Here is a 27,964-nt window from a genome sequence, read left to right as displayed (position 1 = left end):
CATACATACATACCTGCATACATACATACATACATACATACATACATACATACATACATACATACATACATACATACATACATACATACATACATACATACATACATACATACATACATACATACATACATACATACATACATACATACATACATACATCTGTAATCTGTAAGTTTGCCGCGAAAATAGCAGCACATGAATTCCGGTAATTGCACCAATCTGTGACATTATGTCCTGCAGATATTTTATTGTGCTCGAGGAAGAAGGGTATCAGGAATTTTGATATAATTTAAAGTGATGTAGATGGCAACACAAAGATAATTTTACCTCTGAGTGAGCAACATAGCACGCACGTGTTTAAAGCTGTGACTAAATGAGTAAACAATTAAATATGATGTTAATGTCTGGGCAGCACAATACACAATTTAATAAATTTCTTCAAACAATGCTCGAAGGCCCTGAGCTATCGATTTGTTCAGTCATACAATAAGCACTGCCACGAAGCTATTTCGATTTCAATGTCGTTATGACATTATGCTCCCCTGAGCAGTCTGTCGAGCCTATAGTTTGTTTGGTATTGATACCTACCCTGCTACGCTGTCAAAACACAGATGAACTTGCTGCGACCCAAGCCAATAAAACTGTATATGTTCCGGCTTTAGCACTTTTCCCGTCAAAATAAATAGTACCATAATAGGGAAAGTAGGGAAAGCAGAAGAAACACAATTTAAGCTGTTTCTTCTGTCTTAATTCCATATCAGCACTGCTGTCACTCTGCATTCACGTGTAGTAGTCAATCTCAACGGCGTTGTTTCTTGTTCCTTCTTCGTCGACGTCATCGAACACTGCAGGCTTTTCTGTCTCCTCATATGCGTTGTCAGCTTTTGATTGCTCTTCAGCCACCGCAATACCGGCGGAGCTCTCGGGCTCAAGCGTCGGCTCGGTGACGTTAGAAGCTTGTTCCACTGCGTCTGTGGGAGCCGGCTCAAATGGAGCAGTCCCAGACGGCCCTCCGCTTGCCTGATGTATTGCGTCCCGATTGGAGGCATTTGGCTCACTGGTACTTGCGCCGTCTTTGCTGCTCAGCGCAGTATCGGAGGCTATTTCAGTTGTATCGGCTTTGTGCTCGAGCGGCTCAGGTGCCTTTTCTGACACTGGAGGCTCAGTTTCAGCTGGACTCGTAGGCTCAACGTCATCCTCTGTATCGGAAGCAACTTCTAGATGTTTTGTTTCTATCGATTTGTCCGTCTGGATTGCCTCAATCTCATCGGATTGTCCTGCTGGGGGTTCTGACCTAGCTTCTACTGGAGCCTCAGTGGCTGAAGGCGAGTGCTCAACAGTGTCGTCTTCTGCTTCTGGTTGAGGTAGCTCGGCCTCAGGTGCTGGCCGCGGTTTCTGAGTTACTTCTGTAAGCTGTGGCTGGGCATCGGCTGATTTAGGCGTTGCTTGCTTTTCAGACTGGTCGAGCTCTGTGGAAGATTCTACGCGCTGTTGAGTTAGCTGTTCCATGTCCGTACCCGAAGCATCTGAATTGAGTGAAGCTTCATCTAGAACGGACAGAGGTTCTTGCATAGGTCGCAGCTGTGGTTTAGTCTCACTTTGCTCAGCCTTGTCCTCAAACGGCTGTTTTGTGACTATTTGTTCTGAATCAGGCACAGACTGCTCCGACTGAGGTGAAAGTATGGCTTGGTTTTCTGTGGTGTCTTGGTCCACTGTCTTTCCTGTGGATTCATACGCAGACTGTACTGGTTCATGTAAAGACTGCGCTGTCTCGGTAGTCTGATCCTGTTGCTCGGGCTCACGTGCAGGTTCTTGCCCTTGGATGGTCTCGGAAGGCTCAGGCACAATCCCAACTGGCTCCTCTACGGCTTCTGCCTCAAGTTGAGGGGCTACTGCAGTAGGCTCCGTGGCTGCTTCAGCTAACTCCTGTGCTGGCTCCACAGTTTGCTCGGCTTTCGCCTCTGTCTCGTCGTGCACTACTTCAGATGGTTCATCTGGTTGTTGTGTTTGAGATTGTGCTGGTTCCTGTGTGGATTCTGGGACTCCTTCGTGTCCAAGTTCAGTAGATGCGGGCTGAAAATCATCTGGTTGCCGTGCTGTCTCTGCTACTGCTTGTCCATCAGTGGGTTGTGGTTCTGCTTGAAGTGTTGTAGCGGCTAATTTTTCAGAAGACGCAAGTTCTTGCTCACCTGCAGGCTCGACCTGCTGAACAGCGGGCTCTGTGTCGATCTCACTCTCGGCTGGCTGTTCCGTTAGGTGCCGCTCAGATTCAGTTGTGGGTGCATTTGGTTCAGTCACAGGTGTCTGTTCATTTTTAGTTTGAATAGCCTGTTCATTAACTACTTTCTCACGTTCAGGTATGGCTTGCTCTTCTGAAGGTTGGGGCTCTGACTCAGGCGTGGACACAACCGGCTGTAACACACGTTCTGCAGTATGGTCAATCTCATTAAGCTCTTGGGGATGAACTTGCCTCGTCTCATCAGCTGACTCAACTGGTAGAACCATATCCTGTCGCTCTGGCTGGCTTGGAGTTTGTATTGGACGTGGCTCTGGTTCAGGTGTGGAGTCTGTTCGCTCTATAGCGCGTCCGAATTCCTGTTCAGAATGAGCATTAATATCACGTTCAAGTTCAGGTTCGGCTTGGTCTTTTGAAGCCTGCGGCTGAGTTTCATGGTAGGATTCGGTTGGCTCCTGTGAAGGCTCTTGATTTGGCTTATCAGTTGTCTCAGCTGTCATTACTGTGTCCTGTATTCCCGGTTCTGTTGGGTTTCCTTCCGGCTGCAGCTCAAACCCAGGCGCTCCATTTGTTGGCACAGCAACAGGTTCTGATTCACGCTCAGTTTCATCAGACCTTTCGTTATCTTTTTGCTGATGTTGAGGTTCAGCTTGTTCTTGGGAAAGTTGCGGCTCCGGTGTACCAACGGATTCGAGCGCCTCCACCAAATCGTCTTTATTGGCTTTGACTTGTTCCTCGGAACTTGTTTGCAATGGCTCATCAATCGAATGAGATGGTACCACCATGTCCTGCGAGTCAGACTGGGCTCTTTCCTGAGCATGTTCCGGTTTCAGTTCAGGAGTGAGCACTGCTTCCTCTGACGTTGGCTCAGGCCCTGCTTCATGTTCGGACTTCGCTGCTTGCTCTGGAAGGAGATGCTCAGCTCCAGGTTGAAAGACAGGGGGATTAGTCGTCACCGGTTCAGGGTACTGCTGGAGTTCAAAGCAGTAGGCTCGCTCTGGGTAGTCGCATACTTGTAGTTCGTAGTTAAATTGCAAATTTCCCGGACAAACGAAGAGCAGTGGCGTGCCCTGCAAGAAGAAAAAAAAAAACAGATGTAAGCCCTTGCATTGCTGTGTTGCTAAGTTAGTCACATTTGCAACGTTGCACCGAACATATTCGGTGCCTCGAAGCAGCACAGGACTTGCTACTTGTGAATCACATATTGTGAGAAAAAATATTGTTTACAGGTTCAAGTTCTGTTTTATTTACGTCGTTGCAACGCGAGCTGCGAGCTGTTGCAGGTGTTGCCTTCATGCTAGAGGCAATGTCTTGGCTTCAGTTCCCTTATTATGAAATGTCATAACTTGGTATTTTCGCGATAACAACCAACCATGACCAGTTTCCTCCCGCTTGAGAGCAGAGCTAGCCGATTATGATTCAGGCATATGTATGCTTTCATCAATATGTGCGCGCTTAGTTGCTGAGATCACCGTTTCCGCTGTTGGTAGGCATCCTATCATCTCTGATGTGCCCCTAAGTTTTTGCACGCCTATGTAAAATTCTAATTTTCTTGACGGTGAATGGCATAAGAAATGCTTCATTAGCTACAGTGGGTAACCATGCCGTACTAGTGAAACATTTAGAACAACGATCATGATTCCTAGCCGACCAAGACACTGAACAATAGAGAAGCTGTTTGTTTATATAGATGGTATCCAGATCACAAGTATATTAAATCTGCAAGACAAAGGCATTCAGTACTTAATAGAATTGGATGGATGTCCTGCCCTTTATTAATTTATCCGTTGGGTGTCTTGCGGTGACTGAGGGGTTATGACAGTTAACTGCTTAGCGTGAGGTTGCGGGTTTGATTAATGGTAGAAAGTCGCATTTGGCTAGGTACAGAGCGTAACAACAGTGTTGTATCGAGATTTCTGTGCACATTGAAAATATTAGGCAGTCACAATGATTCCAGAGTCCTCCACTACCATGTTTCGTAAGCGCTTCAGTATTCCGGAGCAATAAATATCATCAGTTCAATTATTGACTATTCCATGCGTATCCCGCATCTTTAAAACATAAACACTGGTCTCGAAAACTACGACCGCCATTTCTCACATTTCCGACTCTAAAACGGTAATATACGTAAAGTTTTGTACGACTTTTAAAGGGCCTTCACACGAGATTTTTAGCATAAATTATGCGTCGAATGTTAAACCATATGTGTCCAACAGCAAGCTGCCAAACCTCAAGTGCATTCGGTGCGGTAGAAAATTTGTAGTCGAATTTCTTAATGTTGCAGCTGAAGTGACCGATGACGACATGAGTTGGCAGCCCCAGAGACGACTCTACTTCGCCTATAGCCCGCACATCCTTCGTCTCTGAATAATTTAAGTGGGGAACAAAATTAAAAGTTAGACATAATCAAAAATTTTCAAGTTTAATACCAAACCAAGCAGCATGTTCCAAAGTCTCATAGGCAACTGTTAGGTACAATTGGTTTATAGTCGGTCTTGTTTAATTCCATTTTTTTAACAAGTGGTCATTATTTGACTTTTGAGTCCGTGGTGACGGAGAGATTCTCTTCGCAGTTTCTTGCACATTTTTTTCAACAGTAATAAAAAACAATTCACTTTCTTCAGTATCTGTGGCGCGGTAATGGAAAATGCTTCATTTCATAAATCTCTAGCGCCACTGTCTGCGAGTGAAAAGATGCAATCTCTTATGCCATCCGCAATATTTCGCAAGTGCTCCGACGAAACAAATCGATTAGCTGGGATTAGTGCTTTAATGCCCGAACCACGCTGCGTACAGCACGTGCCCGAAAATGCAAACGAAATGCGCTACTTTTCTGATGTAGGGCAGCTGAATAGACTGATTTTCAAACAGGTTGTCGCCACCAAGCAGCAACCTACTTTGACCAGTGCGCTCAAATGAAAGTGGTATTGCGAGCTGCTACTTTGTTTTGGTGGATCGCGGCACACGACCGCAATATTAGGAGCATCCGGGCCATAAATGTCAACCCAGGGCAATGTTTTCTTGCACGAAAGTGTTGGGAAGAAAAGGCAGAATTTCTCTTTTTCTTCTTCCTTTATTTGAAACCTCTTTTCTTTAGGAATAGGAATACAGGTGTACATGAGCGCCTAACCTAAGGGCAACCAACAGACGAGCACCTTGGCCCTTATAGCCTACAAGCAGTTATCTTACCATATCACTCTGCCAGCAGAAAGTGCACAAAGATCTTTTCTTTTACGAACCCACGTACTATTTTTCTTTTACGGGCTGTACGCCTACGCGGCAGTCTGCTAACAAAGTTTTAAACGATGGAAGCCATATGTTTCCAGCAGACCATAGCTCTCCACGAACTAGCTGCGACTCGATAATAACGCATAGACTTCTTTATTAGAGAGCTTAAGGAGAGGAATGCATTGGGGCCCCTAGCGCTTGGGGCCACGGTGCTGCGTATGGTCAGACCCTTCAGCGCATGCGCAATGCCATTGCCCCAAGCGCCACTGGGCCCCAACGTTTGCGTCCCCCTAATCTGAAACTCTATTTATTTTGCATTTCTGGCATAGAGATAAACATGTGAATGGTTCCCGGGATGTGTACTTATGTCGCGAGGAGCGTCAAGAAAGAAAGTGGTGCCTTCTTTTCTCTCCAGTTCATTTTTTTTCTTACAACCTCGGGGCCAGCGCTTCAAACAGGTGGTGGCCGCACGGGCGAGCCTGCCCGCTCGACGTACCTTCTTTCCCCACAGTGCACCGCATTCCCAGCAGGGCACTGTGGGATGGCCTGGAAAAAGGTGCATTGCTGGCACAATTCAACGGCGACGCTCTTGCTGCGCCGTTGAGTGCCACAGCATGCGGAGAAAAACGTGCGATATGCCATCTCTAAATGTTTCTAAGCAGCGGTGGCCCCACATTTCCCGACGTCACAGTCATGCCAAAATGGCGGTCGCTGTTGGCCGGAGATGTTTAACGGTAGTGATTTCAAATTGAAATTTCGTGTGAAAATTTCCGCTAGGAGCTCACTCTTTTTGTCTGTAAAAGAGTATTGGGCCCTCGACTCTCAATTGCCTTTATAAACTGAGGACAGTCGGACGACCGTGTTATGGCACCTTTAACAAAAGCTGATGTTTCCCTATTTATTGCTGTGATTTGTAACCGAAGGCCGCAGACAATAGATGTGTATTAGGTTCTCTATGTTATTGCGTATGGGTGTTTGATTATCTGTTTGCTGCTGGGCGTTACACCACCTTAACTTGCAAGTGGGGACGCAGAAGACGCGCACTGTGTACGCGGGATTTTCGTCTTTTGGCTCGCATTGCAACGTATACTGGTTATGCGGTGAAATACAGCGGCGTACATAAAATCGTTGCTTGCATAAAATATTTACTTATCAAACGTCATGTCATCTTTCTGACACAGGCCTGTGTTTTGTTACGTAGGAAGTCCGTAATGTAAGTACTTATTGCTTTCCAATATGCGCAGTGTACGCCGACGGACGCGCCACTAGTGGCGGCCTCACAAAGTGTACTCGGGCAAGGGGATAGCCGTGCACCGCATAGTTTCCTGCGTCGTTCCCTGTGCTTTTCCTTTCGATTGACGTTTTCTGAGTGAAATGAGCAGCACCCGCCACTTGTGTGTGTTGGCCAAAGCTTGAACCCATTTCGAAAAACAATTGCTGCGCCGTATAGGGTGCTCAAATACCAGCAGAAAGTTGCTGGTGACATGGTTACAATCATTTCCCGTAAGGTCTCATGAGCGGAAGCAACGGCAGCAGGGTATTGCCGCTCTTCGGTGGGAAATTTATTGTTAGCGCGCTTTCTTTTTTCGTCACTGTGTTTGTTACTTTCGATTTTGCTCACATAGGCGAGGGACGAAGTTTCAACACTGCCTGCTCATGTTTTGGTTCGGTTTGCATGCAATGCAGCATGATCATTAAAGGCATTCGCTTAGGTTCTGAATGCCGCTTGTCAGTTCTACCACTTGCCGCTTCTTTACTATGTCTTATTGTTAGAGTGTACGAATGCGCGAGTGTGTCGTGTTGTATGCTAAAGCTGCGGAGGCTTGCAAGGATTGATGTTGGTTTTATGCGGCCCCTTATATAGTCGCACCTCATGTTTCTGGGTCTACTTTATGCACGGCTTCCCGCGTGTGGAACGGTTACTTATTGCATCATGCAGAAGTGTTCTTCAAATTTTAAAATTCGGGGCTTTCGCGTTGCCTCACGCTGTGTTTTACTGGAATGATTCCTGGCAAGTGCTTCTTTAAAATATTTACTTCACCCGAGGTCATCTTCAATATTGTGCTTGCTTGGGAAATGCATTAGAAAAGAGATACTGAGGGCGTGCAATAATGCTAGCTGCTGCACTGGAAATTGCTGTTCGATTTTTGCTGAAAAATTCGCGTCATGTTTGGTGCTGTTTTGGTGATATTGGTGCTTGGTGGTGTTTCCTAGTGCTCCTTGGTGCTGTCTGAGTAGACTTGACACGCAGAGTGCCTTTCTACATGTGCATTTTGCACTTGATTGGTGGTATCTTACTAAGGCAAAAGCGTTAAGTTGCTCATTGCAGTGGTACATACTTGAAAAAAAGTGGCGTCTAGTGCAGAGAAGCAAAACACATTATCATCACCAAATGGCGCGTACCCCCCTCCCCCCCCCTAATTAAGCAAAGATGCAATGACTGAATATGAATGAAGAAAAGAAAAATAGAAAGAAAGAATAAAGGAAAAAAAGAAGGAAAGAAAGAAAGAAAGAACGAACGAAAGAAGAAAGAAAGAAAGAACGAACGCGGATGAAGAAAGAACGGACGACAGCACAAAGAAAGAAAGAAAAAAAACGAAATAAAAACAAAGAAAGAAGGAAGGAAAGAACGAAACATTGAAAGAAGGAACAAAGAACGAACGAACGAACGAAAGAAAGAGCGAACGAACGACCAAAATAAAGAAGAAAGAAAGAAAGAAAGGAAGAACAAAGACATAAATAAATAAAGAACGAACGAACGATAGAACAACGAAATAAAGAAAGGGGGAAAGAACGAATGAAAGAACAAAGAAAAATAGAACGAACGAACAACCGAAAGTACAAACAAAGAAACAACGAACGAACGGGCAAAGAAAGAACGACAGAACAAGGAAAGAATAAGGAAAGAACGAATGAAAGAACGAAAGAAGAAATACCGAAAGCACAGTGAAAGAAAGAGGAAAGAAAGAAAGAATGAATGAAATATGAATGATGTAAAGGTAAATTGAAAAACAAAGAAAGACGGAAACAAAGAGAGGACAAAAGAACCCTTAGGAAATGCATTACGTGCTCTCAGGTGTCGTTGAGGAGGTCAACCTACTGTGCCACACGTGTACTTCACACTGTGGCTTGGAAAAAATCTGGCCCCTCTGATACCTTATGTAAATGCATTACCCCGTGTGCAGCTGGCTTTTGCCTTCACGTCTTACAGGAGTACACCATGCTTCTGAACTTGTATATATTGCGGCGCAGGAGTTTAATGCCTAAAAAAAGAACTAAATCAGGCTTTTCCGCCAGCGTCCGTCTATCTTGGCGGCGCTGCTTCACCTTCAAATATACAGTGTGGCATATTTCTTCTCTAACACTGGAAAAATGATAATGATAAGTTCGTAAGACTTTAGTTCTTTTTACGTTTCACAACGGGTCCCAATAAAGGAACCTAAGGTTGCGATGACTGCAGGGGGCCGGGCAGTTCGTCGATGTAAGCAGCGTCATCACATTGGCCCTGCAGCGCGAACTACGCGCTTTTATTCATCCTAGCCTTTGGTGACCTCTTTGACTAGGGTACGCATTTCTATTATGAAATTCTTTATTACACTGTCGTAGCGCGAGCTCTTGTGTGTTGTGTTGTCTCAGCGAAAGATATGGTGCGAATCGAAATTGCGCACGGCCCTGTTTGGCGTCATATATTTGTCTGTATAAGATCAAGTCGTTCTTGGTCGTAAAACGAGTTGCCTTTCTGCTCTTGGACCGTTGTCGCTCGTCTGCGTTAGTTCATCTGGCGACGAGGATAGGATCGCCGTTACCTGGCCTACTGAACACCATCAACGAGGATTGGGCGGCTCACTGAGGCCACGCTGCTAGCGCAGGTATCGCTACCATAGGCCAGCAAGGACCCGCATGTGAGACAAGTAACACATTTACTTTACCCACCAAGCAATGTCCAGGCTCGGCAGACCGGACGCGTACGCCCCGAAGATAAAAAACTTCGAATCCTATGTCGAAAGGTTTGAGCGTTACGTCAGGGTAAACGAAAAAGCTGAAGAGTTGAAACTGCCGGTTTTCTTGACAGTAATTGATGGAGAAGCATATGAAATTCTCAAGAGCTTTGTTGTTCCATTGCTGTGAGGAGATATAACCTTCGCTTAAAGGGACCCTGAAACGCTTTTGACGATTTTCTGCAAACGTACTGAGTCGTTAGAGTAGGTCCTTCTGATGATTAATTGACACATCTAAGTGCTCTGCGTAAAGCGTGTAATTTATTATAAGGTTTTAAAAATGCACATCGCTGCCAATCGCAGCGCACTGCTCGGCGGCATTTTAAGCCGCCCCTACCCATATGACCAAAATCACCCATATGACGTCAGTGGGGCGAGCTATCCGATTGGCTGACCAGGGCGCGTGATCGATAATTTTTCCAACTTTATGGTAAACAAATGGTCTTCGTAATAGTTGGAATGTTAGTTAATTTGTTTTTATAAAGAGAAATTAGCAGAAAGAGAATGCACAAAAACAATTTTTCAGTACACTTAAGCACTTCCGGCACACAGCAAGTGTCGTCTGCTTGTGTTACAACGTACTCCATTTTGACGAGAGCTCCGCGGTCAGAGTTGGTCTCAGTCTTTTCGCGAGCACTATGATTCGACTTTGTTGCCTTGTGGACTGCAAACGTAGCGACTGGCAATATGTCAAGCTGCGACATCGTGTCCCTCTGCAGGGCAGCGTACGAGCGAACTGGCTGCTGCGCATCGGACTGTCGCTATCCGATCGGCGCCAGGATTTGCGTGTTTGTGGCCGTCACTTTACATCGGAAGATTACTAACGCACTAGCGTTTCGCGAGTCCCGCATTAGGGCAAACGTAAGCGCAAGGGGACAGGGTCTGGCCGCTTGACTGTGCCGTAACGGGATGAGCCGAGATGAGCAGAAGGGCAGATGTGAATGGTCTGCACGGTGCAGCCACCTGGTGGCACAGAGCTCAACCATACACAGTAACAGTAACGAGGTGTATTCTTCTTTGCTGCTGGTGTGTATTTTTCGCAGGAGTGTAATCATCAACACGTTGTTTTTATAAATGTTTAAAGTGTTTTACACCTGGTTAGAGCAATATTAGCACTTTGTTTGGCTGGTTAAGCACCGCGCCAACAAGTGTATGGACCGTGCAGACTGATCAGGCCGCTCATGTACGTCTACGCCAAAGTTCCTTCATCAGCTTGAGTTTATGCCTCCAGTCATTTGCCGATATGACCAGCTTGCCTGTGGCTAACGGAATACCAGACACGTTCGGCGCTACGACAGAATGCTCGCAACGCACGCTGCTTCGATAGCTCTCGCTTGGGGGTCGACAGCCAAGCCGCTAGCGGAGAGGTTTCGCGCGGGCGGGCTAGAAAACAACCGGAAGTGGTCGATGTGACGTCGCATCGTGACGCAGGACCAGTGAAGGTGAAGCTTAGCCCCGCTCGCTCGGCGAACGAGTTGAGGAGGAAAAGCATGGCTGGGGAGGAGGGTAACTTCTAATCGCTTGTAGCTCTATTAATACGTATCGCTTCACTTAAATTGTGGTGCGAATGTTCTACTTAGGCTGTACCCTACGCGTCTACAAAATTTGTGCGAACCGTTTCAGGGGCCCTTTAAGTAATTGAGCTCTTGTATAGCGATTACAGCTCGACGACGTCTGTTATTGTTGAAAGGTGCAAATGCAACCGTCGAGTGCACCTCGACCATGAAAGTGTCGAATACTTCGTAGAAAAGTTGAAGCACCTAGCCTGAAAATGTGAGTCCGGGGAATTTCTCCTGGCTGCCCTGCACGACAGATTGGCAGCTCGGATTCGAAGCGAAGAAACGCAGAAGGCTTTGTTCAATGCTGATGCAGTGACATCTGAAAGGGCATGCACAATAGCTCTTCACTGTGAAGCAAGCAGCCGCAATGCAAGCGGGAACTTGGGCGAGGAGCGTAAACGCAGTTAAAATGAAAACTAACGATCATCAGCGCAGCGACCCTGACCCAGCGTAGCCTAAATGTTCCGCGCGAAGGAAGTCCAAGAATAAAAAAATATTATCACGTTGGAAAAACACATGCGCCAGAAAATTCCTGGTGTAAGAGCTGTTCGTGCAAGCTGTGTTCAAAAGTTGGACATTTTCAAAACATGCGCTCAACGAGCAAAAGTGAGCCGAAGGCACATACAGTAACGGAATCATCAGAGGAAGACGTGCACACTCAGTACAACTGCGCAGTCGATACATCAGTGAAAAACGTCTATGTGGTGACTGTAAACGTGAAATGCCGGGAAGTGTAGATGCACGTGGACACGAGGGCCGCAGTGACAGTTGTACCTGAGAGTGTGCACAGAAAGTTTTCGCGCGCACATTGTGAACCGACTCGGATTGTTCTGAAAATGTACACAGGTGAGAAAAAGGATGTCGTAGGGCAATGCAATGCAATGTAGCCGTGACCTGTGAAAGGCAGAGTGCTGCTCTACCAATATTTGTTGTGAAATAACGTGAAAGCGTTATCTGTATTGCTGGGAAGAAGCTGGCTTAATAAGCTTCGGCTGAACTGCGAACCACGTTGAGGTGTATGCAGCGAGATACACTAGATAAGATTCGCACTAATTTTCCAAGTGGCTTTTCGCAATCGCTTGGTGCTATCAGTGCGAGGCACAAATTGTTTTGCAACCTGGGTGTACGCCGGGATTTCGCAAAGCATGCCCGCTTCCCTTTTCTTTGCGCGATGAACCGGAAAAACGCCTCGCTGAGCTTGAAAGCCAAGACATCATCACTCCAGTGAGTAGAAGCGACTGGGTAACTCCCTCTTGCTTTGGTCCCAAAGAAGCAAGGTGATCAAATATGAATCTGTGGTGATTACAGTATCACTGCAAATCCTATACTGAAAATAGACCACTGCCAGCTACCACAAATAGAAGACATGTTCAGTTATTTGTGGAAGCCCAATATTTCGTCTTAGATATGTCATCGGCATACGAGCAAGTGGTATTGAGCCAAGAATCAAGACCGATTCTGACAGTTACCACGCATAGGGCTTTTTTTCAATATAACAGACTTCCTTATGGCCAGTCCTCCTGCTTTGTTCCAGTGCATGATGGATAAAGTTATGCATGGTATGCCAAATGTTGGTCGTTACATTGATGATGTCGTAATTGCAAACCAGAACATGGACGACTTCCAAGAAAAATCGCTTGAGTGGGTGCTATGCAACCTTTCATAGCAGAACATTAGGTTAACGGTAGAAAATGGAAGCTGTTCCAAGGTTCTGTCTCGTAGCTTGGGCACAGCGTCAGCACCGATGGCATCTACCCGACATAGGAGAAAATGAAGGCTATCCTATACGCTCTTGAGCCAACAAATGTAACCCAATTGAGACAATACTCAATTTTTACAGGCTGCTCAATTTTTACAGCAAATGTATGAAGGATGTGTAATCTTTAGCAGAAACAATGTATACTTTTGCAATTTTTTTACATTATAACGCGAGCGTCAACCGCACGGCGTGTCAGTGGTCTTGTAGTGGCGAGGGACGATGGGATTGGCAGGACTACGTGAGGTCGTCGAAGGCGAATTCTAGGTCGAATGTATTCTGCGGCGCTATTCGCTTTGGGAGGTGCCCCTCGCCGCTACAGGGGCACTGACACGCCGTGCGGTTGACGCCCGCGCGATATTGTTAAAAAAATTGCAGAGGTGTACAAATTGTTACGTAAGGTAGAGCATTGAGTGTGGACAAGCAGTTTTTTAATGCTTTCAAAACGACTACGCATCTGCTTGTAAACAGCCGCGCTCTCAGCTACTGCGATGCACGCAAGTCGCTCGGGTTGCGATGTGACGCGTCAGCGTACGGCGTTGGAGCGGTTATTTCTCATGCGCCGCCGAACGGAGAAGAGCCTCCGATAGCTTTTGCTTCACCAATTCTTACGTCAGATGAGAAAAATTAAGCGAAAGAGAGACCCTAGCACTTATGTTTGGACCTAAAACGTTCCAGAACTTTGTGGCCGATGGAAAGCTTGCATTGTACACGGGCCGTCAGCCACTCGTTAGCATCTTTGGACAAAAAAAAAGCAAGCCCGTGGAAAGCAGCTGCCAAACTGTAAAGATTGAAAGGTAGTCCTTGATAAAATGTTAGCAGTGGCGATCACCCTCACTCGCTTAGATCGTTCGCAAAGGGACTCAGTTGTGGTCACGGACTCCCGGGAGACATGTCACATGTTTCTCAAGGGGAACGTGGCTGTGGCTAGCTTTGCGATAATTCCCAAGTCTTTCAACCAACGTCATCGCCCACTCTGGTGCCCGGGACACGCGCGGGTACAAGGTAACGAACAGGTTGGCGCGTTAGCTCGACGATGTACTAGCCGAGCGACAGCGCCCTCTTCTTACCCCAACCACTCGTACTATCTCTCTCAAAGTTCCATCAATTTAAATGCCGAAGATTATTTGCTCATCAGCGCGGAGTCCACAGAAAATACCTGCCACCTCACCCACAACTTAACAGGGAAGTCGTTTGACCGGAAGCGCAGCCTGTACCACTACACCCTTTACCTTATCCGTTCAAGGTTTGGCAAAGGTTGCATGATGACTTTACTGTAAAAGGACAGTTTAACGTCCTAGTCTTAGTTGATGCCTATTCTAATTGGATTTAAGTCTGGCTACGGACCTCAACCACCACAAGCCGAATTATTTCAAAACTTCGCAGTGTCTTCGCGGCTTACGGATTTCCCGACACAGTTGTGAATAATAATGGGTCTTAATTTGTATCGCAGGAGTCCGAGCATTTCTTGGCTAAAAACAATGCAAAACATAGAAAAACGCCGCCCTATCTCCTTATTTTGAATGGGACCATTGAACGTCTGGTGCAAACCGCGAAGCCACCATTGCTGAAACAGCTGCTATCAGATGTCTCGCAAAGCAAAGAATCGGTGCAAGCAGGATAAGAAAGCTTTTTAGTGAGGTATCGAAACACTCTTCATAGTGTGAGAGGAAGGACTCCTGCACAGCTCTTCTTAAAGAGGCAACCGAAGACCAAGTTGTCATACCTCAAACCGGATTTTCAGCAAGATATCTTCGAGGAACAGCTGAACAGCAAGCGGCAGAAATATAAGCACGAGGTACTGCTTATATTTATTATTTATTATACTTATTATTTATTATTGTCAAGGTGTTTATTAAATGTGTTCGTGGTGAAAATGCGACTGGGGGCGTAGTCACCCACATTGTGAGTCAAATGATATATCTTGTGAATATGGTGGGTGAAATATGATTTGTGCACGCTGACCATTTGCGCCATTCTTTTGCGAGACCTGCTTCAGCTCAGCTATTGAACCTACTTCCCGAAACAATGCGACAGGCCGAGCCAGAACAACAGGTCGCCAGATTAAGATCCCGTAGTTGCCGCTACAAGACTTCTGATGGACGCCACACGACCCATGGAATTTGGATTGCAGAACCCTATTTCAGGGTCCAACACCTCTGGCTTCAACCGGTTCTACGAGAAGGGCACCAACAGGGACTTCACACAAGGACGCCACCCCACCAGAACAGAGCACAGTGATTCCAGTTATCCCAAAGTCGTGCGTCGACGAAGCGGCCGTGCGTGACGTCTGCCCGATAGTTGAGACATCAGGCATTTACAAACTGAAGTACGTACTTAATCTACGTAGGAAGGAACGTCGTAGCGCAAGCTCTTGTGTGTCGTGTTGTCTTTTCGATCGATATGACTAGCGCAAGGGACATAAGAGTGCACGCATGGCCTAACGGTTAGAACATGGGGTTGCTGTGGTAGGGGTCAAAGTTGAATGCCACCACTCAACACTTGAATTTCCTTTATATTGAACAGGCCTGAAACGAGGTGAGGCAGCCACCTCCCTGCCTACTAACCGCAGAGTGCCGGAAGCCAGAGAAACAGTGCTTGGAAATATTTTATTAAGTTGGTATTCCCTTTAGAAGGAAACAACTCTGTATGCTGCATACTGCATCAAAATCTTTCAAGCAACTGCGCTTTATCCAAAGCTTGACCAAAAATTTTCCCACAAGCTCGTCAACAACAATGCAGGTGCAAGAACCATGAGCCCATCAAAAGACGGCGTACTAGCTATAACCATGATGCCATCAGTCAGCCGTGCCGGGTTTGCGCATGGTATGCTTACTTAAGCACTTTCTAAACTGGCGGATTTCCGCAGGCCCTAGACAGCGCGCATAAGGGCGCTGCAAATTCAATGGACGTAGTGTCACAAGGACTTGAGAAGAAATCTAGTCGGGTATATATCGCCATACTGTTTCACAATAAATGCGTAAAACTGTTCTCACTGCTGCCGAAGAACCATCGTGAAATATTTGTATAGCCAAGAACAGAGCTATCAAGCGGATACTTTTTGATTTAATTAATCTTTTGGGTGAACCCGGCAGCATCTGACGCATGTCCGCTGAAACACGTTTTTGAAATATTACAGGTACGGTGGCTTCTGCCTCGTCTACAAGCTTTACCCGTGGAATTGTCGGGCGCTCGTCGCAAGACTGTGGTGCCCGTGCCCCGTCTTTGGCCTACCCCGGTTTCAAGCACTCAACTTTACTCCCGGTTTCTTCTGCCACTTGCAGCCTCATCGCCGATACTGTGAGCCCATACCGCCGCGCGGATTTCCCTGCCATAGATCTACTATCAACGCACTTTCCGAAGCGCCCCCTGGACCAGTGGCTATATCAAGTCCTGACAACCGTTTTCCTGCGCACTTTGGCAGTAGCGGCAGCATCTGACGCATGTCCGCTGAAACACGTTTTTGAAATATTACAGGTTGGTGGTTTTCTATCAGTTACCTTTTGTATGTGCTAGCCGCTGCTGCCAACGCTGCTTGAGATTTACGAGTGTTACTAGTACCTGTTGAAATGTCGCGTTGTTGTGTGTGCCGCTCCGTGGTGCCTGACAATGGCTTGTACATGACTTGCTGTGAGTGCAAATTCAAATTTCATTTTGGTTCGTGCTCCGGTATAACGGAAGAAGCTTTTACTGGAAAGCGCGACATGTCTAAGAAGGCATGGAAATGTGGGACATGTCGGGGGGTGGGACAAGGGGCGAATGCTGAAATTGAGCGGCACACGCCGCAGAGAGATATGGCAGTTCGACTTCTAGCAATCGAAACCAAGCTAGATACCCTTTTGGATCTGCCAATCAAACTGGTGGAACTAGAATCGTCTGTGCAACATATTTCTGATAAATTCGATGAATTTCAGACGAGGCTGCAGGCTCAGGAAAAAGTTACCACACAACTATCAAACAGAGTTGAACAACTTGAACATGCAGATTCGAGCAGTGAATTGTCTCAAATCAAACGGGATCTGGATAACCTTGAATGCCGTAGCCGCAGGTTAAATATTGAAGTACACGGTATTACTGAAAGTGACAACGAAGACCTAATGATGAAGGTAAACGAAGTAGCGATGCAAATTAAGCTTCCACTATTGAACAAGAGTGATGTTATGGCTATACACAGACTTCCCGCTAAACCAGGCAAAACACGGGCGATCATTATCCGTTTTGTTCACCAGGAACTTCGCGATTCCTGGCTTGCTAACAAGAAGCAACTAAAGGACCATGGGCACGTGTTTTTCTGTGAAAATATGACACGGCTATCACGTGCTATTTTATCAAAGACGAAGGAATGGGCCCAGACCTCAGGATACGCATACGTCTGGCACTCAAACGGTAAAGTTTTGGTGCGAAAAAGGAGCGGCGACCGAGCTGTTGTCATACGCGGCGAGGAGGATCTGGCCAGTCTTACAGCCTCGAAGTGATGGACGCATACGTGATAGCAAAAGATGTGTTATGTTTACTAAACCACAATGGCGACCCTGGAATTCCAATTTTCTGGGGATGTCGCGTCGTTAAAGAACCGATGTCCACTTTCAATATTTCATTTTAATGTGCGAAGTTTGAGAAATAAGTTTGATGAAGTCAGTTTGTATCTGTCTGAGCTGCAACACTGCTTCGATTTGCTTTGTTTTAGTGAAACGTGGTTTACATCAGAGGATGAATGCGCTTCTATTTTTGGATATGACTGTATCTCTGTTTACCGAACGAAAAAACTAGGAGGAGGAATTGCTATTTATATCCGTTCTGGTTTGTCGTACAGTATAATCCCCGAGCTCAAGATTGTTAACGAATGCTATGAATGTATTGGTCTTCAGTGCATGAACACCTTGATTTCCCTAGTGTACCGCCCGCCATCTGGATCCATGTGCAAGTTCTTAGAATTTACTGAAAAATTATTAGAACTCAGCACCGAACTTAAACTCGAAACAAAATGGGCGATTTTAATATAGATGCTTGCCCTGACAACCCAGAATATACGCGTTTTCAGGAAACTTTTGAATCATACGGGTGTTCAAATGTCATCAACGTGCCTACTCGCATCACACCTACAAGCCAGACAACACTTGACCTCTGTGTGACGAGTTTTTCTGCTGAATATGTAAGGGCAGGAGTCTTGATGTGCGATCTTAGTGATCACTTGCCTATATACTGTCTGCTACCTCATAGACAGCCATCCAATATATGCCCTGAAAGCTTAAAAAGAATTTATTCAGAACAAAGTGTTAAGAAATTTGTTGAACTAGTCTCTGGTTATCGGTGGGACGAAGTGACCGCGGAAACTGATGTAAACAATGCTTACGATATTTGTATATCTACCTTCGCGTTGTTATACAACAGATGTTTCCCACTTAAGTTTAAAAAACACAACAAAGCTAGAAAGCCTTGGATAACTCGTGACCTCTATAACAGGATAAAATGTCGTAACAAGCTCTTCCAAATCTTTTTGAGTAGCAGAAGCGAAGATGACTTTCGGTCTTTCAAATCTGAGCGTAACAAATTGAATTCCGATATTAAACGCTCTAAACAAGAATATTACGCGAACAAGTTTTTTGCTATTATGGGAAATTCAAATCTCATGTGGAAAGCGATCAATGAAGTAATTAACAAAGGCGCTATCGCAAGAAAAGTTGCATTTCAGCATAGTGAATTGTCAGATATTGAGGTTGCAAATACTTTTAATTCTCATTTTATTGATGCTGGTGCGTCCTCACAAAATGATACACCAGTCTCTTGCACGGAATATATATTAAATCGATGTTCTTCTACGCTGTTCTTGGCGCCTACTGAGCAGTACGAGATACAGGCAATAATTTTATCGTTGAAAGACAGTTGTGCTTCAGGTGAAGATGATATAAAAGTGAAGCCGTTGAAAGCCGTCAGTGAAATTGTAAGCACGCCTCTTTCACATATCTGTAACCTAATTCTTTCTAACGGTGTGTTTCCAGATAGGATGAAGCTAGCCCGAGTGACTGTCATTCATAAGAGTGGCCCAGTTAACGACATGAATAACTACAGGCCAATATCCGTTCTTTCTGTCTTCGCGAAAATTGCTGAGCATGTAATTAATAGAAGACTTTGTCAGTTTCTAAACACGTATAACATAATAGCTCAGGAGCAATATGGTTTCTGTAAGGCTAAATCTTCAGAAACCGCTTTACTTGAAATAAAGGAACAAATCCTTGACAACATAGAAAACCGAATGTTAACTCTAGGTATCTTTTTAGATTTTAGGAAGGCCTTCGATTGCGTGCAACACGATGTCCTTTTGAAAAAGCTACCTCTTTATGGAATTCGTGGTGTCGCATTATCCTTAATAAAAAGCTATCTGACCTCTAGAACACAGTACACAACAATAAATGGAGTTAGTTCCGAAATCCAGCACATTAAATACGGCGTGCCGCAAGGATCCGTCTTGGGGCCTGTTTTATTTTTACTCTATATTAATGATATTGTCAATATTCAAGGCTGTTCCAATATTATATTATACGCGGATGATACTAACGTGTTCTTCTCAGGAAGGGAAATAGGAAATCTTTTTGAGCAAGCTAACATCTGGTTACAGTAACTAAGCTTGTGGCTAAATGCGAATAAACTCCAATTAAACATAACTAAAACCAAGTATCTAGTGTTTAAGTCAAAAGGAACAATAATCCACCCTCAGATAACACTCCAGTTTCAGAAGGTCAACCTCGAACAGGCAGCAACAGCCAGATTTTTAGGAGTTATATTCCATGAAAATATGTCCTGGTCACCGCACGTAGACGTTCTTAGAAAAAATATCGCTCGTGCTGTCGGTGTGCTAAATAGGTTGCGATATTTGCTACCGATAAATGTGAAGCGCAATATTTACAACGCGCTTATACATTCTCGATTAACGTATTGTTTGCTAGTTTGGTCAACCACTACACAAACTAACTTAAAATCAATTCAAACACTCCAAAACCGCGCACTGCGCGCGATAGGTAACTTAGAACGTACTGATACCACTAAAGTATACTATAACAAATACAAAATATTAACAGCATCAAAACTTCACACTTACAAATTATTCCTCAAAATTTCACGGCGATTCTGGGAAGACAAATGTTCCTTCCAAAGTAAATACCATGGCAGAACGACAAACTATAACCTCAGAAAAACTCTGATAGGAAAACCACGTTGCAGAACGAAATACGGAGATCAAAAACTAGCAGTTCAACTTCCTAACCTTCTAAACGACTACCCCTTGGTATTGGACCTGCTAAATTCTGGAATTTCAAAGCAAAGCTTTAAGAAGACGGTAAAAGAATTGTTACTATCCGAAGACTAATAGAAATGTTGAACTACAGGTATAGAAAATTTTGTTCATGTTTCTTGTTGTTGTTTTTAGAAAACTGTGTAAACTTTAATCTTTCAGCTACCGGTATGGAAAATTTCGTACATACTTGTTTTTTTTCTGTCGTTGTCGTGCTTCAATTGATTAGAAAACTGTATAAACTTTAACCTTTTTTTTTCCTTTCTTCTTACGCGAATTGTGTACTCAAGTGTTGAAAATGTGTACTACTTTAATTTCATGTGTGACTGAAAGCCTGCCACTGCCATGTTGCTGCCACTGTACGGGTGGCACGGCCTAGTCAGGCATATGTATTGCCTTTAGCCGTGTCCCCTAAGACAATCTGTTCATTGTCTTGAATAAACCAATAAAGAAAGAAAGAAATGTTCGTAATAGCCTGTTTTCATCGGGAAAATGAATTATCTTTGTTTCTTCTCCACTGCCGCAATCTTGAGACAGCGACATATCAGGTCACTCCGTATTTGTCACTCACTTTACCACCCACCCTACACAGCGAACTTCAGGTTAAACAAAATCATCTGAGAATGGTAAGGTTGTACCAAATAAGGTAACAATAATTCGCAGAAGGCCCCTGTGTCATTTTTGACATAATCGCCAGCAGTACTCTCTTCATAGAGATCGTTTATCAAGCACACAGAATCTTAATTTGCGCGCACCGATGTGAGCTTGGAGCAATCTTTTCTGTTTTCTTCTGATTCATTTTCAGCGGACTCAGACTTTGCGCATGTGTATTGGTGCACTCAAGTCTGCGCAGCATGCAAGGATTTTTTACATTTTTTTGGGAAGCGATTGCATTGATATCGTGGTCATGCGCCCTATAATACCTGCGTACTCATGGGTTTCTGTATGGCGAGCTGGTTATGCACGGAGCATAGAAGGTTCTGCTTTTCTTACGTAGTGCTTCATTCAACATTTTCCGATGTTTGTTTCATTCTTCCTGCGGTTCGCTGGAGTTTATTTCAGTTTTCTTTTACATAATTGTGGGACACCCGACCCTTGGGTCCCTATTTCTCTGAGATAGCACCATTTATTAGACACAAATGAACTGCGTGCAACCGTGGCTGTCTTTTTATTTTGAATTATTGGACGCGACATATTTTTGGGCATAGCATTTCACTCGGGGTTCCTACCTGTGCGCAAATGTAGAAAGTAGAACAGTTGAAAGGATTTGGCAGTATCGTGACTGCGTCATGAACGTCATCCACAGGAGGACAGCCGAGGAAGTAGTGGCCGTTACTTGCTGGGCAAATAGCGAAAGTTATCGCCACCAGCACGGCGGTGTAAACGCCGTTTGTCCTGCAAAAAAAGATATGCGATAAGTTGCACCTACAGTGCGTGACTAGGCATGCGCACGAAGCTTAGGGCACTCAGCTGACCAGCTTGGCTTGCCCAGCAATGACAATACATTCTTATGTGGTAATCAAAGCTACAATTGTTTCGCCCGAAGGTCACTTCTCTGCTCGTGGCCATGTTCACAAGCCTCCAAACAAACCGTCCTTGAGGGAGACTCATGAACAACATACTATGAAACACCAATGCAGATGACTTCCTCAGCACTCGGAATATGACAGTCACTATTTTGAAACGAAGCATGCCTATACAGGGTGTTTCAACGGACACTTTCAAAATTTAAACAGATTGCCTGCTGCAGATAGCACAATTCTGCCCCATGAAATTTTCTACTCAAAGACGCTGACATTGCTTCCACAAGAAACTGAAACGAATATTCGACTAGCTAAGAAAAAATTGCTAATTAAGCTGTTGATTACCTTATGGAACATATTGAAATTTACAAATTCTGGCTGCGGGAGACTGCAAGGCACATTCGCTTGAAAATAATTGTGTGGATTGCACCATTCACGAGATGTGCGCCATCAAATTTGCGGTAGAAATGCAGTCTCGCTCAAATTTCATAACGAAACGTTCTTTTATGCATCGAAGCACAAAAGTAACCAAGGCCAATGCATTTCTCCACAAAGTTAGGCAATTCATATCTCGAAACTAGTGCCATGCTGAGAATTTGTTCAAATGGGATCCTCCTTGCGAACTACCCGGCTATAATTTCTAAGTTGCAATATGCACCCGAAGGTAATTAGTGAAAAACTTCAGTGAAATATAGTTCACTACTTTATCGTGCATTTCAAGGTTTTGTGCAGGCAGTGCCCGCCTCTTCGTGTAGACCAGCTGATGTACTAGAATTGTGTTATCTGCCACAGGTTATTTCAAAAGAAAAAGAATTGATGGTGTTTGCTGGAATACCCGGTGCATATCTCATGTCATGCAATATGTTTGTAAAGCACCTCGTGCCACGTTTAAACTGACCACTGTCAGTTAACTTATGAACTCTATTAGCTTTTAGAACACATCATTTTTCCGCGACATGCATGACCAAACACTCCATACAACTGAAGCCATAAATTAGGACGTAGAATACCATCACTGTTCTCACACGTTTGAATCAAACACCACAGCCGAAACTATATTATACTTTGTCATCCCCAATACAAAGCCACGAACCCTTCTCACATGTGCCACTATTATTGTTCGCCTCCCGAGTCATCCACTGCTCTGCGTGGAACGAAACATTGCACGACACGCCACATAAATGTATATCGGACCTCTTTTCTAGTTGATCCCTCCCTCCCACGTTGCCTCCCATATGAAGCTAAATGAGATCTCTGCCGTTTACAAGAACCGGGAAACCTACGGCGGTACCAGTACATGGTCTCATTGGCTGCAATATAATGAGAAATTGCCTTATCACAACGTCAGCGCCGGTGTCACGCCTCTGCTACTGCGTAACCCTTTGACGTGTTCGATTTTCTTTCTTCAATAAGCTTGGTTGTGTTATCTTGGGAGATCAGTGGTGACCTCTTCAAGGCACTCCTAGGCTTCCCCAACTCCTCTTCCTGCTCTTAATTTCAAATAAAGCATCGTCTACCCAAATTTAGTTGCCAAGCAATAATGATTGAAAATGCGTAATCTTTTTTTTTATTTAGCGGCTGTTATTTTCTATTGCAGTATTCGTTGTGTGTTCTTAGGTTTTCTTCAGATTTGTCTTCTTACCTGCGAGCTTTTCTTTACTTAGTCTGTACTGGTATAATAGAAGACATCCTTGGTTAGAGCTCTGTGGTTCATAGCTTGCGTATCCATGCCAAATGTGCTGAAACCAAGCATTGCTTTGCAGCTTTCCTTCCCGTCATACTAGAGGCGTGTTTGGATTTTAAAAAGTACTAATGTTTTATATTAAATAAACAGTTGACTACCAATCACAAAATTTTATTTCCTTGCACCCAGATAAACGGTAAATTCTAGAACATTCTTTAGATTCGCCTTATAACAATGCTTCTTCAGGTTTATTTTAATTTTATTTACATTTTTTATAAAGTGTTTAGCGCTGGGATATGAATTTCAATGTCTACCCATCTTTGACATGAACCTAAATTTTTTACGCTTATTCCAGACGTCCGTTGAATACCAGTATAGATATTCTCTTACATCATCATACCTCTCTCATCGCTATTCTGGTTCGTTTCTTGTTATTTTTCAGGTATTATCGCTGTAGATACGTTATAAAGTGAAAGTATTTGCGTATATCATTCTAACGCCTTGATTACGGCTCGCCTGCTTTACTGTTGAAATGCCTACTACCTTCAAAAGGATTGTTTTCGAGATCTGGGACACCTTATTAAATTGTCTATATAGAGTGAACTTCTTCATAATTTGAATGTGTACGTGATGTGTTGGTTAGTAATTATTGTCTCTATCATTTTTTTTCATAGTTGCCTTATGACATTATTGAAAAAAAAAACGCCTTTTTTGTAAACGATGGCCTAAGTCTTACAGGAGTAGTGTGTGAAGCGCAGAGTTTCTCTGAAAGTGCAGCTCAGGTAACAGTGATATTATAAAACAATTATATAGTGTAATTGTTGTGGATAATCGCAAAATGTGGTGCAAATAAACAAAGCAGGTGTTTTCGCATTAGAATACGGCTAGGCCATCCGACCACGTCAAACCTAGTACTTTGGAACTATGAACTGCATATATTTTCTGTCTCGACAAACTTGGTTGCGGCAGCCATTTCGCCGTTCCTTCGCTCGACCTTACCACTATCGCGTGTGAGCAGTGCAAGGATTATTGAATTAGCTCCCTTATAGATTTGTATTCTTGTTCATCAGCACCACCAAGCACTCGCGCGCTCCACCGTCAAGCTCACCATTTCGCCAATGCTGCAGTACTGTATGCCAATACGGTACTATTGGCAAGGGATTTAGAGCTACGTTCAAAAGTCCGTTTGCTCTTGCCCCGATTGTCAACGCCGGCAATCTCCACCCCTTCTGTCTGCAACTTTTACCTTGGCCTACCTGGCCGTTTTGGCGCGTCGGCATTGAGTTGTATGAGCCCTTTTGCCTGAAATGGGCTGGAAGCCGCAGGGCCATTGTGGCAGTCGACCACTTCACGCAATACGCACGCTCCCAGCAGCTACAGCGTGTGATTTTGCCTCCTCCCTGCTTCATCAATTCATCCTGCGCCATGGCCCACCTGAGGAACTACTCAGTGATCTACTCAGTATCTGAAGTAGTTGAAGGCATTCTTAAAAAGTGCCACGTTGTTCATCGTACAACTACGTCGTACCATCCTCAAACCAATGGCCTTACAGAATACTTCAACCGTACGCTCGGCAACATGCTTGCAATGTACGTCGCCTCATTGTACGTCATTCTACCCTTCGTAACCTATGCGCACAAAACCGCTACGCAGAGCACCACCAGCTACTCAGACCACAACCCACCACCAGCGGTAGAAACCCGTCGCACATCATCGACACAATTCTGCCATACCGGCTCGATGCATCTGAGTGTGCGCCCATTTCTGCCACGGCAAGACATGCGGAAGAGTGTCGCGATCTCACACGGGCCTTTACCTCCAATGGCCAAGAGGAGCACTCGCGCTCCAGAGGAACACTCGCGGTGACACCACCTCTGCAGCCACCTGCGTTGCTGGAGCGCTTGTGTGGCTTTCCGTTCCTTCCGCTGCACCTGGGCTCTCTTCGAAACTGCTGACCAAATATGAAGAGGGCCCTACCGTATCGTCGAGCGTGCCTCCTCCATTAACTATGACATCGAACCCATTGAACCGTATTCGGACATGCGCCGTCGTGGTCGCGACATTGTCAACGTTGATCGCCTCAAGCCGTACTATGACCAACTTATAATGAGGAGCTGTTAGGTCGCCGGACGGCTCCTATTTCGTTCCGGGGGTAACCGTAGCGACGAAGAGGAAGGTTATAGTGGGTCATTCTCTCCAGCGATTTCTTGTGGGTCATCTCCGTTCTAACACCGTCTTCTGATTTCCACCATCTTAGCTTCCCATGGAATACTAATTGGTGTCCTTCAAGGCAATTGGAAGTTTCTTTTACAACATTGAGAGGTCGCATACCTCCTCTCAATTTTTACTTACACAGATCTGGTCTCGCAGTGTCCCCTCTATGTTCTTTATGCAATGAACCTGAAACTATCGAACATTACTTTCTCTCATGCCGCTGCTTTCTAAGACAAAGAAAACTATTGGAATACTCATTTACCAAACTTGGCTTCTCGCTAACCTCGTCAACCATTCTTTCTTTAGTGGCGACTTCACTGGGATCTAGCCACAGGGATGGTTTTCTGGCAGTTTACAATTTTATTAGAGACACAAAAAGAGTACGTTGCTGAATTACTAAAATTATCCATAATATATATTATTTCATTTCTTTATGTTTACTTATTTTATCGGAATTCCTAACAATATTTCGTTACACTTCTATATTAGAGTACTACTGTCCCACGCTCCACTATACAAATCTAATTTCTCTCTACTTCTAACCATATGGAAAACCGCCTGCTTCTTGGCCAATCCCCCATAGTGGGTACGCGCCAATATCTGGGACAGTAGACAAGGCATGACAAGCTCTCCAGCGCTTTTCATGGGGAACACCAGTCATGCTGAGAGTCCGTGCCGTGCTCTCACGGTCGGCCCAACCACTGGTGGCCAAGAACCACCTTTACAATATATATATATATATATATATATATATATATATATATATATATATATATATATAGTCATATAATGAGAAGCCAACAAACACTGACACCAAGTACAACATAGGGGAAATTGCATGTGCTTAATAAATGAAATAAAATAATGATAAATTAATGGAAATTAAAGTGGATGAAAAAACAACTTGCCGCAGGTGGGAACCGAACCCATGCGCCGTTGTTGTTGGCTTCTCATTATCTGACTAATAAATATCGGGCCGCTCGGTTAACCCCCTTTCTTCTCGTTATATATATATATATATATATATATATATATATATATATATATATATATATATATATATATATATATATATATATATATATATATATATATATACACACACTTATTTAGCGAGGTAAAAGTTGTCTACCGGTACTTCGAGTATTCGCCTGGAAGTGACTGAGTTCTTTCGCTAGGAGCCCTTACGGTCGCATTAACGTAGCGCTTTTGCCGTATACGCGCGTTCCTGACCCGTACATTATTTAACATTAGAACGAGATTTTGCGCAGTGAAAAGAGTAAAAGTCGTACGTAACACTCACATGCTTCCACGTTACTTCTCAAGCCCCGTGTTGATGGTTCGCGGTCGGTAGCAGGATCTGCTCTTATTTGTCACCGCTGGCGAGAGCAGCCATAAACGTGCGGCCGTCGTACAGGATCCAGCAGATAAAGGAGGCCCCCATGCCGGCCTCTTGCCTTCTCGACGCTCAATTTCGGAGGTTCGGGAAACAGGCAGCAATTTGGCTGGCTTCTGTTGCTTTACGACTGCTAACGAGCAGCCTATAGCTGATAAAAAGTGTGGGGGGCCCTCACCGAGGAATGCGGTGGTGATGCCGGCCGGGCCACGGACGATGACGTTTAGGGCCATGAAAGGTTGCACGTCAGCAGAACGACGTTTACGGAATTGTGCCGCCGCGTAATTTTTGCGAGAAGCATCGGATTACGCTAAGTAGCTAACGTCTTATATAAGGCCTTCAGTGATCAAAAACGCAGTTGCTTGGAGATGTTTGATATCGTTTGGGAGCACTGTCCTCATGCTAGCAAAAACAATGGGAAATGGCTTTTTTTTTCCTTTGCGTTGTCCTCAAACGCAGTCTCTTATTTATGGAGTTTTGGATCCGACGTTGTTGATCAGTGGCTATGGTGTTGGGCTGCTGAGCACGAGGTCGTGGGATCAAATCCCGGCCACGGTGGCCGTATTTCGATGGGATCGAAATGCGAAAACACCTGTATGCTTAGATTTAGGTGCACGTTAAAGAGGTGGTCAGAATTTCCCAAGTCCTCCACTACGGCGTACCTCATAATCAGAAAGTGGTTTTCGCACGTAAAACCCCACAATTAATTTTTATTGCATATTGGCCAGAATGTTTACACTGGATAAATGAGGCTTTGTAATTTAACAGGAGAAAAGAACAATCGTTCAGTGTACAACTGTGGTAGTGGCTGTTAGCAGGCAACGTTTCTAGCTTCTATATTGCGAAGCTGTCGACTACATTCTTCGGGTTCTTATGCACTACTTCAATTTTCACTGTTGTTTGGTGTCCTCACTATTTTTTCACATTATGTTCTTCTAGGGATTAACGCAGGCCGTATGGTGAAAGCACAGAGCTTGTGTTCGGTGACTTTTGCACCATAACCTGCATGGTGGCGTCAGGTGATCTGGCTTCTGAATTTATGTTTTGCAGTACAACATAGCAAAATACGCTTCATGTCAATA

The 27,964-nt window shown here is 44.6% G+C and overlaps 1 protein-coding gene across 1 annotated transcript; it reads right to left on the bottom strand.

The window, feature by feature from the left end:
- Positions 1 to 133: 133 nt before the first annotated feature.
- Positions 134 to 26,957, bottom strand: LOC135900140 (cell surface glycoprotein 1-like). Its single transcript, XM_065429581.2, has 3 exons — positions 26,790 to 26,957; positions 21,295 to 21,460; positions 134 to 3,306 (listed from the first exon to the last, which is right to left on the bottom strand). Coding segments are annotated over exons 1-3 (2,694 nt in total). The 5' UTR covers positions 26,792 to 26,957; the 3' UTR covers positions 134 to 780.
- Between the last annotated feature and the right edge of the window lie 1,007 nt (positions 26,958 to 27,964).

The sequence above is a fragment of the Dermacentor albipictus genome, chromosome 4 (assembly GCF_038994185.2).
Source record: "Dermacentor albipictus isolate Rhodes 1998 colony chromosome 4, USDA_Dalb.pri_finalv2, whole genome shotgun sequence".
NCBI lineage: Eukaryota > Metazoa > Arthropoda > Arachnida > Ixodida > Ixodidae > Dermacentor > Dermacentor albipictus.
The sequence above is the reverse complement of the archived record's forward strand: the minus strand, read 5'-3'. Positions and strand labels throughout refer to the sequence as shown.